Consider the following 11,967-nt stretch of genomic DNA (forward strand, 5'->3'; position numbering starts at 1 on the left):
TGAATGAAACATACATTTATTCACACCGGCTCTTGAAAATCTCTATGCGAACATACTTGACCGAAAAAGTGCGGGGGACGAATTTACGGGATATTAAAAGTGGGGGGGGACACGCCCCCCGCGTAATCTACGCCCCTGCATCTGCCCCCCGCGTCCCCCGCGTAATCTACACCCCTGCGTTGACGTGCTGCTCTTGCTCTCGCTCTGGTTGATGCGTGCATGCGCTCTTCCACCCTTTATGAAGTCATACAGGGCCATACTCGAAAAAACCTTTCCGAAACTTATACAAACCCTGAAGGAGTGTATTTGGCACAGAAATACTCCATCGTACATCCAACTCGTTTTTTGAGACTTTGGTCATGATTAGTATGAGAATCCAACTCAGTGTAAATAAGTCAGAATGCATGAAATAGCATTAGACTTCCACTTTAAACTTACAAATACCTTCAGGCAATCATCAGGTTTTAAGATAAAGAGCAAGCTGAGGTATGAGTACAGTATAACAGAGACTGACCTGGGCTTACAGGTTGTGTGTGTCGTGCACGAGCTGCTTCTGTCTGCTGAGGAGCTGTAGCACCTGCTGGGAACTGGCCTGACAGCGCTGGTCCAGCTGCTGCAGTCTGACAAAACACACACACACACACACACGCAGAGAAAAGGAACTGAGTTATCACTGTACCAGACTGAGTTTCATAAATGTTCTCTTGGCCTTGGGTGTTTTTCAACAGCATGTGAATTTTGGGCTGTTTGTCGAGATAACAGAATTGCTCAGAAACTTCACAGAAAATGTCAAAATCTTTTGTCTGTTAAGACATCATTTTCACAAAGTGAACATATAACAGAATATCCTAATCTTAAAGGGACAGTGCAATTATTTAGAGTATATTTTGTCATTTTTTATATCACTTAAAACATATGATTATTTTTTCTAAAACATAAAAATAGACATCAGAATATCTAAGCTTCTTTTCCATACATAGAAAGTAAATAGGAACTGGAGCTATACTTCTTCTTAAAGGACCATTAAAGTAGACTCTGCCCCATCTGCCATTGGCTGGACAAACAGATAGTCCCGCCCCACACTCACATCATTGGTCGAATCAATGTTCCTTTGTGAAAAGCATACAAAGAGATGTTTTGACAGCAGTCCTTACAATGGCATGCACTGTACAGAGGTCTTAGATCACATCATTTTCACAACTTTCAAAACTATTTTAAGTACGTTTTTGTCTACTGAAAGTCTTTTGGAAGGATTTTTCATCAGCTGAAGAATCTGTATTTTGTTAAACAACAGTAAAATCCACCTTTTCATTCGTGTCAGAAATTAAATATGGTGCTACCCTCACTTATGTCTATTTTAATATAAACAAAATAAAAATGACATAAAATTTAGAATCTGTCTAAATATGTTGAAAATAGGTTAAGCAACAATGAACAATGATAATTTTTCAGAAAGTCAATGTGCTTCTGTACAGGATTCCAAGAGCTGAAAACAGGCCTCCAGCTTCTCCTGTTCACTAGGGCCAGAGCCTTTTTTAAAGCCTTTCTTTTCTCTCCGTGTCTGGTGTGACAGCAGATGTGACTCTGCTTTTCACGATAATTGTCATTCACCTCTGATTCCTTAAATCCCGTCTTATTTGGGAGTGTGAGCAGAATAGTTCATCTGCCTGCGCTAGACAGCTTGCTCCTGTCCTCAGGCCTCAGTCAAGCGCTGTTGTCTTTTGTCTCCCTCGCCCTCATCCTCTTTCTTTCCTTTCATTTCTCTGCTGGACTTCCTGGTGTGAGCTGGACAGGGCTGATCACAGGGCTGTGGTGGGCATCCTGTCCCATGCTCGGGCCCTGCTGTGTAGGGAGCTGGCGCCACTGCTGCCGCCCACCTCCAGAGTCTGGCAACGCTTTGACACTGGCCCTAACCTCCTCCACACACTACTTAGCTCCAAATGTTCTTCTGTATTAGTGCACCCATCCAAACCTTTATCTACCATTTCTGCTGTTCTTCGGGTCTTTCAGAAAGTACCATTCATCTGCTATTGTTTACCAAAATGTGAAATAAATAAGAAATAGAAGAATAAGAGAAACTTAACAAGTGAGAGCTGCAAGAACATGTCTATTTTTTGTAAACCCGCTTAAGCTCTGTTAGTGTGCCATCTGCTTTTTTGACACCGGGTTTATTTTTCTTCTCAAAATACATGAGTTTTATTGTTTAAAACTGATTCAGAATTAGTAAAAACCAATCATTAATATGCAGAAATACAGACTCTAATCACTCAAAGTAAATATGTGTAAACTGTGTGCAGACATACTTTACGGTACGACTTATGAGTTACTGTATATGACATATGAGTTGTATACTATATGTGACTGACATCTATGACTCTGCTAATGATTTCTGAAACGAAAAATACAGTGAGCTTATAGATCCAAATACATGAATTTACAGCTCTCGTACCCCAGAAGTAAATGATTAAAATCAATTAAAAAAAGAACACTTAAATGTAAAATGAAATTATTATTATTATTAATTGTTAATTTAATACAATCATCATAATAGCAACAGCAGTAATAATAATAACACCATTTTATAATTGATTAAATAATTAATAATACTATATACAAAATAATCACATTCATAGACTATGAAACAATGTTTATAAGGTACGTACACTACCGATCAAAAGGTTGTTTTTTTTTTTATACTTTTTTTCTTAATACTTTTATTCAGCAAGAATGCATTAAATTGATTAAAAGTGAAAGTAAAGACATTTATAATGTTTTCTATTTTAAATAAACGCTGTTCTATTGAACTTTCTATTCTTCAAAGAATCCTGAAAAAAAGCATCAGTTTCCCCAAAAAAAATATTAAGCAACACAACTGTTTTCAACACAGATCATAAGAAGAAACATTAGAATTAGAATGATTTATCAGAGTGATTTCTGAAGGACTTCGTGACACTGAAGACTGGAGTAATGGCTGCTGAAAAGTCAGCCTTGACATTACAGAAATAAATTACATTTTAAAATATATTAAAATAGAAAAGAGTATTTGTTTAATGTATTTTTGATCGAATAAATGCAGCTGTGATGAGCATAAGAGACTTCTTTCAAAATCATAAAAAAAATAAAAATCCAACTCCAAACTATGGTTATTAAACTCATACTAACAGTATTGTATGAGTTTAATAATATTGGAGTATTTTTCAAGCAGTCAGCAATTAAACATTGTCAGGATTAATCAAAAACTAATGGAATGATCATGAACTAATGGATGACTCTTCATAATTCAGCTAAATCTAATGAAGCCTGACATAATATCACTTGTCTATTCCAATTCATTGCAATGTTTCCTCTTTATGCTGAGAGTGTCATTATGTTGAATGAGTAGAATCAGCTCTGTGGCCTCAGTAAAGTCTGGCAGGCAGTATAATGTCAGGCATCCTGAAGCACTTTAAGCAGGTTGTGTAATTCCCTCACCTCACACACAAGCCATCTGCAGCACCTTTGCACCTCTGGAGACAGACATGCTGCATTAACCTATTATACAATCACACCGCCCTTAATCAGCAAATGTCACAGCTCTCGATCTCCCCCTATTTATCTGCTCTAAAGCCACTCAGGGAAAAGACACAAATCCATCCAATGTGCACGACCCGTGCCCTTGTTCAGGGCTGTGTTTGACTCCCATAAACCGTCCCATAGAAGAAACAAAAAAAAAGAGAGAGAGAGAGAGATAACTCCCGTAGTCATCTCTGAAGCTGGACTCACAACGGGAGTCTGATTAAATTAGAAGGCTGTCCAGCAGCTAAGGCTGCAAATCCAATAACCTCCCTCCATTTACTGGCACGCAACTTAATTAGGTTTTTAATACAGCTTAGTGCATGGAGCTGGGCTGAGCTGGCCCGGCCTGGACACTGCTGCCTCTGCCCGCTACTGAGAGAGCTGGAACTTCCCCATTGACCCTGGTGAAAGGACACCATCTGCTGGCTCCCAGGCTAACTGAAGCCAGCGCAACACAGACACGGCAGAAATGAGCGCTCAGGTAACTGTATTGGCCATTAACATATTTAGAAAACACAACAAATGCCAACTAGAGAATACTATGCTTTAGTTTTTAAAGCAATTATTACACATTAAACTGATTTACTGGGGGAAAAAAGTTACAAATGGTGTAAATGGAACACTTATAAACAATCCTGCAAATTAAACAGTAAGAATTTAAATTGTTCTAAAATTTTCAAAATATCATGTGGTTCTTAAACTGATCAATCTGAGGACCACTGGTGGTCCATAAAGGATGGGGTCAATTGGTCTGTGAGTTGACTGGTAAATAAAAAAAGGATTTAAACACTTATAATTGAAAAACAATTACAATTTAAAAACTCCAAAAACATACACTATTATTCAAAAGTTTGAGATTGGTGTTATGTTTTTGAAAAATAAAAAAAAGTCTCTTATGCTCACCAAGGCTTCAGTGTCACACGATCCTTCAGAAATCATTCTCATGTGCTGATTTATTGCTCAAGAATAGATTTTTGTTTTTATTGCTCAATTGATATTTTCATCGACGTATTTTTAGGGTTCTTGGATGTACAGAAAGTTAAAAAAAGATCAGCATTTATTTGGAAAAAAAATCTTTTGTAACATTATAAATGTCTTTAATACATCCTTGCTGAATAAAACTATTAATTTCCTTCAAAACCATTTAAAAATATATTGAATGAGGGCACTTATATGTTACCTGCTTGTGTTACCATTAATTTTGTTATTATTATGATGTGTTTTTGTCTCTGTCTCACTTTAGTAACATAAATTATCAGAGTTATGCGTAAGTGTCACTGGCTAAAAGAAGCAATCTAGTTAATTCTAATGAAATAACAAAAACCAAAACAACAGTTTAGTTATGGATTGGCAGCTCAAGACAGGAAGAAAAAAAAACAAACACACAACACTGTATTAGACCCTCAAATGAGATATAGGGGGTGATAAGTGGCAATTTCTGCTTTACTCCACTCCTCAAACACTGCCTTAAGAAGTATTTTGGTGAATATATTTTAGCTCTTTACTCTACTTTAACTTTATGATGTTGATGTGGCACTCTGCGAGTTCGTATAATAAACGGTACAAGAGCGTGAGTGGCCTGCAGTGCCGCCACCTGTACAGCGAGTCTTGATGCTGATGGACTGGACTGAAGTTCCTCTGCTCATGTGGCCTGCTGTGGCCTCAGGGTATGTGATTTTTATGAGCGATGTTCAGTGCTTAGCATCTGTTTAGCATTGGCCAAATGAATTGGCAAGAAGCAGTGAATACACTCTCATCTCTTGTGAACAGACGGAAAAAAAAAACACATACAAAGCGAAATTTACAGTGACATACAGAGTTAAAAATTCATTCATTTACATTACATGAATATAAAATGTAGGAAAAGCCCTGGCAATCATTGATTCTACAAATCATTTTAGACTAAATTATATAAATGTCATGTGTGAAAATGGTCTCTGGACAGTACAGCTACACAAATAAAACCATTTATCTCTTTTAGGATATTCTAATGAGAACAGGGCTCACAAAAACAGAAACATTAGCAGTTACTTAGTACAGCATATTAGAACAAATGAGGCAGGTTTAGTTCCTTCAATGCACAAACAAACCAATAGAAAAAGATCTCAACAAATGGAATGACAAATCACTAAATCCGGTGAATTTGCGAGGCTCCCTTCAGCAGCATGCTGTGGATAGTGGTGGGACGTGGGTATGTGAGGCTTGGAGGAAGGATAAGCGGTATAGAATATATGCAATCTGTCTTGGCTTGCCTAGTTAAAACAGGCCTGCCAGCGGCAACAAGGACGCAGTCCCTCACTCCTCCCTAAACCCTCCTGCTCTGCCAGGGCCAGACACAGCTCGACTGGCCTAGGATATCATCTCACAGCCTTAACCTGTTAATCTCTGTTGTTGAACATGATCTCTGCTTCATCTATCTGTGTTTTTGTTATTTACAGGACTGAGTGTGGACCACATGTAGACATATAAATGTTACCCAAATGTATAATTAATCAGATCAATCTTTGGATACACAATAAATATCACAAGATACTGTCAGTTACAATCTGAATTTGTTTTCGGAGCAACACAAATACAGAAATCACATTTAAAATGAAATCTTATAGAGTGGTTATGAAAATGACCTTTTCATCTGACTTATTGGGCTTGTGCATCTTAAAACTGGATTACAGAGACAGCAGTGCGTGTGGCCAGTGAATAGATGGCCAGATCTTTTGACCCTACCTATGAATTGCAAAATACCTATTTACGAGTCCACCTATCCATATCCAAATAGGTTGACCCAAAATGGCTGCATGCTTACAACACAACGCTTAATCTATTAAACAGTGGCATAATCTAATGACCACCAATACTGGAAACCCTGCAAAGGAGCCCTTTAATCTTAAAGATATAAAGAACATGAATATTAGCCTAGGAGACCGTATGAGTTTGGTAAGCCGTAATTTGTATTTTATTCATTTATTTATTTTGTTTTATTATTAGTATTATTATTAATAATAATAATTTATATAAAAAGATTAAAAAAAGGATAAAATAGCAAAATAGATCAAAATTCTCTTCAGTATGACACTGAATAACAAATAAAAAAAACTGTATGACATTATAATAAATCAATTTAAAATAAATTATTGCAATAATAATAAAAAAGTAATACTAAAATACAATACTGTAACTTTGTTTGTCCTTACAAACATTACACAATAACCAAAAAGCCAGAGAAAAGTTTTGATCTACTAGACTACATGCTACAACAAGAATCTGCTCTTAAATTATACAAACATTTACATTAGGCTACACAACATATGTGATGTCAGATCCCTATAAAGTTTGTTACCACTATTAGCTTTTACTGCGTAAACTACACACAGAGCCTGTGAAAGGAGCTAAGTGAGCACTATTTGATGTTATAAATGGGGTCTTAGCGCCGGATAGAGAGCGCTTGGATGCACCACGTAGCGTTTTACAGTTTGCATGCCTTGGGATGTGCCCAGCACCCGCGTAAGCAGCAGCAGTCGAGCCACCGCTCCACAAGGCTCTGTCAGCAGACCACAGAGCTGTTGCCCCCGGCAGTGTGGGCCAGCTGGTCCACGAAGGGTAGAGGAAAGAGGGAAATTAGGGTGGAGAGTCTCCCTGCTGCCCCCTAGCTGCATAATGAAGAGTAGGAGTGTGTGTGATGTTACACCACGACTTTTAATGTTAAGAGCCACCTGGCATCAGTTTCAGTTTTTGAAAAAGCAAAAATGAAAAATACAAATGATCGTAAAAATACATTCGCTTAGTGATGTGTTGTAGGGTTGAAGAAAAACTCCATAAAACTTAATGTAAACTGCCAGGGCATTATATACTTTTTCTACGATTTCTTTCTTTTTTCTTGCAGTGTATCACTCTAGGATTAGTTTGAAGTTCTTTGTACACTATCAATCAAAAGTTTGGGGTCAGTAAGATTTTTATTTATTTATTTATTTTTAAAGAAAATAATACTTTTATTCGGCAAGGAGGCATTAAATTGATCAGAAATATCAGTTGACATTTATAATGTTACAAAAAAAATGTATATTTCAAATAAATTTTCTTCTTTTTAACTTTTCATCAAAGAATCCTGAAAAAAATAATCACAGCTTCCACAAAAATATTGAGCAGCACAACTGTATTCAATATTGCTAATAAAAAGAAATGTTTCTTGAGCATCAAATCAGCATATTAAAATGATTTCTGAAGGACCATGTCAGATTGAAGCCTGGAATAAAATTCAGCTTTGCCATCACAGGAACAAATTACTTTTTAAAATATATTAAAATAGAAAACAGTTATTTTACATTGCAATAATATTTCACAACATTACTGTTTTTACTGTATTTTTAATCAAATAAATGAGCATAAGAGACTTCATTCAAACTAATTTTCAATGGTAGTGTATGATGATTATGATCAACAAGGTAAAAGAGACATTAAATAATATCCTGATATACTTAATGCATTTGATCCCAATCACTAGATTCTGACACTTATCAAAACCAAACTCAAATGTTAACTAGACTTTTATATTTTCTTTTCTAATTGTAGGTGGTGGTTAACATCGTAAATCTAGCAAACTTGCATTTCTTTCTTTATTTTTTTAACACTTCTGTGAGAGGATTTCTCTTCAGCTGCATTGACATCTTTCTCTCTTCTGCCTTTTCTTCTGAAGTTCAGATTTAATAGTTGTAATGTCATGCTTACCTACCCACTATTAAATAATGACACTTGAAGCACAATTATTATATTAGATATGAAGAAGAGAAGTCCAAATAATTCTGACCTCTTTTCAAAAGCTTTTGTTCTAAGCAGACTGAATGAAAAAACTGTACTGTACATCTGACCCAGAAAAGACAATGATCAGCATACGGATGCTAAAGAAACAGTGACAAGCATCATCCACATCACGCATGCCATCTCCTTCACTCCATGCCAACTTCATTTGCAAGTGAAAAGTTTACTAAGCTTTCTTGCTTTCGGGAAAAGTGGCATGCCTTTTTTTCTCACACACACATAGTATTAAATGCACGAATGTGTGTGTAAGTGAACGATGGGGTGCGTAGCGGGGGTGGGTGGTAGGGAACCAGATGAAGCAGCCCTCGCCCGAGGCCCAGCCATCTCCCCGGCAGCAGCGCGGCTGTTCTCGGCCCCGGCGCAGGCGGACATTTGTTCCAATGCACCATCTCCTCCAGCCTTTTCAGCAGCGCTCCAGCTACTGCTACACATTGCTCTCCATCTACGCTCCCCTCCGCGCACATCCACACGCCACTACCATCTTTCTTTATGCCGCCATATGGCTGACAGAAGCCTGTAGATTTAGGCACACATCTGCGTATATGCTACAACACTCCTTTAAGGAACAGGAGCGTGTTTGCTTCTGTGTGTGTTGGTGAGAGGGAGTGATAATTGGTAAAGACTCTCATTGGCAGATGTGTGTTTGTGGGGCTGAGCGGAGAGGAGAGAACGTTAGAGGAGCTTGTGTGAGCGGGGTCTCGGAGCAGGTGAAATTTTGAACAAATAATCAGATATCAAGCTGGGTTCTGTTTCTAGATAGCCTAAAATGATTCTCTATCAGGGTAGTTGACAAACACCATTTTTTATTCAACAACGAGACTTTGATTTGAATGTACAAGTCGATATGTTAGGTACTTTTTTTAATCACCTTCAAATAAATATAATTATCTTCACTAGTTCCTATACATGGTTCTGCAGTGTGACATACATTTTATAAAGCACAAAAGCATGTCTCTTAAGGGCGTAAAAACGGCATGAATAAGAATGAGCAAAATTATAATTTAGATGGAGTATAGCATGCCACTCCGCAGGACTTGTAATTTTCCTAAAAAGTTTTTCTTGTTAAATACCCATTAATGTTTTCTGAAATTCATTTTGACAGGTTATGCATTATTTTATGCTTTTTCTATTCAGTCTTCCCAAAATTAAATGAACAATGAAATTCTATGACTTTTCCTATGAGTAATTTGTGAACAACGGATGAAGACTTAAAAAAAAAAAAAAAAACTATTTTGATTCAGACTAATTTGGCAATGAACCATTCAGACTGATCTGTGAACCAGTCTGATTGATTCATTGAAAGCACTGACAGTTATGCAGTAACGAGAAATTGCGATACTAAGAAATTATAATACATGTTGCAGTCTATATGAATAATAATAACAACATTAATTCTATGTTTAATACTGGAGACATACCAGAGTCTGGTTCAAATATCTTCTTAGGCGCATTCATTAAATTAAAGTTAGTTATAAAATAAAGTTTTAACAACCGTATATTGAATGTTTCTGGTGCTAATAGTACAAAAATTATATCCTTATTTCAAATTAATTCATTTTATATTAGAAAATTAGAACATCATTTCTACATTATTTACAAATTCAAATCATACAATAAAAATATAGAGGTCTAAAGTCTTTGCCCTTTAAACTGTACATTAATGAGACAATATTAAATCAGGCAGAAATATTAATAAATAAACAATTAAAAAAATGATTACTCCATCCCAAAGTGGCTTTTACCACGCTAACATCAACCATCTTACACAGCAGTAAAGCGATGCCCAGAATGCATTTACAAAATAAAAATAGGATTGACACACATATGTATTATTGATGTTCTCTATAAAGCCGAGGCTATTATGCACAATCATTGGCCAACACTCCGAGCCTTTCATATATCACTGGCCCTAATCTCTAGGCAGAAAATATGCGAATACCACGTGGAAAATAAATAAATAACTTGCAGGAATGAAACATTGTGTGCCGAAAACCCCTGTGTTGCTTGGCGTTGGCTCGAATGGTAAAAATAAATCAAGCTGATTTTCCAAATGTTTCATGTGTGCCACGCTGTTGCAGCTCTTCGCAGCACAGATTGCGCGCCCGATCAAGAATATCTGAGGTGGGGCCCCGGCTATTTGCATGTACGCCGGAGCCATTTGCACCAACTTATTAACGCGTACACCTTAACCCACGGGCGGTGGGGTGAAGTGCCCTACAGAGCAGAGACACCCGGGGCACTGAAGACGCGGGAGGGACCAGACCTCTCAGTCTCTTACTCAGAGCCGAGAGCTGAAGTTTGGCTCCGGCACCTTCTGTCTTACATACCAACAGTAGGAGAAATGTGTGTGTCAGCGTCGCAATAAACAAAGCACGTAGACAGCGAGAGAGAGGAACGGTGCGATGCGGTAAACTCTCACAAATTGATTTTTCTCTATTTTGGCCAGCACATGAAATTTGCCCTCATGCACATTGAAACGTTCGCTTTGTATTGATGATTAGCTAGTACATACTAAATCCATTATGAATAACACAACGAAAAATCATCTCCAGTGTGTACACAAGTCAAATAAAATAAGCTGTGATTATGTATCTTCTATGGTAAATGGAACTATAAATATTTAACACATATAGATTCTCCCTAATCGCTCCATCTCACCTCTGAGCTCGGTCTGTGAGCTCTTGTGAGAAATGTTGCGTAATTGCAAAGGTGACAAACCATTTTAACAGCTCCAGTTATGTGAGGAAAGCTCACTTACATGCCCACACTGCACAACTATCTAAAAACAACATCCTTTTCATTACGGGGTGGCAATGGAAACATAACTTTTCTTTGTATCTGCTTCTCTCTGGTTCGGGGAGGTGGATATTCGCTAATATGTAAAGTTGTGGAGGAAACAGAAGGATGTTGTGCGCCCAGCAGAAGCTCAGTTCAGGCTGGAGGTACTGTGGATACACCCACACTCACTCACTCGCCCACATGCTGGCTCGGGCTGTGTGCCAGACGCCCCTCAACCCTACACTCAGTGGCCACATGTGCCCTTGCCTGAAACACTGACGCACACACACACACACACACACACACACACGCGGTCTGAAGTGGTATGAGCGCAATGCTCACATCTATCAGATTTAAAAAAAGAAACAGAATCTGATTCCAAGTAATATTATAGACATATTGAGAGGTTAGAAAGATGCAGGATGTAAATCTAATCAGTGGCTCCTTGAATTGATAACCAGTCTGACCAAATGTAATTCCTGAAGAACAAAGTACATACCGTTCAAAAGTTGAAAGTCTGTAAGTTGTTTTTTTGGTTGAAAGAAAGTAATACCTTTTTTTCAAGGATACAATACATGAATCAAAAGTGACAGTAAAAACAATGTTACAAAATTGTATTTCAATTGTTTTTTTAACCTTCTATTCATCAAATAATCTTGAAAATAATTTATGATAATAATGGGAAATGTTTCTTGAGCAGCAAATCATCATATTAGAATGATTTCTGGTGGATCATGTCATGTGACACTGAAGACTGGAGTAATGATGCTGAAAATTAAGCTTTACCATCACAAGAATAAAAAAAAAAATAATAATAATAAT

At 37.3% G+C, this 11,967-nt stretch overlaps 1 protein-coding gene across 1 annotated transcript in view; it reads right to left on the bottom strand.

The window, feature by feature from the left end:
- LOC107733766 (serologically defined colon cancer antigen 8 homolog) overlaps positions 1-11,967 on the bottom strand; it is a 52,011-nt gene that overhangs the window by 1,840 nt on the left and 38,204 nt on the right. Inside the window, exon 17 of the mRNA XM_016545551.1 lies at positions 515-620. Coding sequence (XP_016401037.1) covers positions 521-620 — 100 coding nt within the window. The 3' untranslated portion in view covers positions 515-520. The remainder of the gene's footprint in view (positions 1-514; positions 621-11,967) is intronic.

Source organism: Sinocyclocheilus rhinocerous, unplaced genomic scaffold (genome assembly GCF_001515625.1).
Source record: "Sinocyclocheilus rhinocerous isolate Xijiao unplaced genomic scaffold, SAMN03320098_v1.1 scaffold789, whole genome shotgun sequence".
Classification (NCBI taxonomy): Eukaryota; Metazoa; Chordata; class Actinopteri; order Cypriniformes; family Cyprinidae; genus Sinocyclocheilus; species Sinocyclocheilus rhinocerous.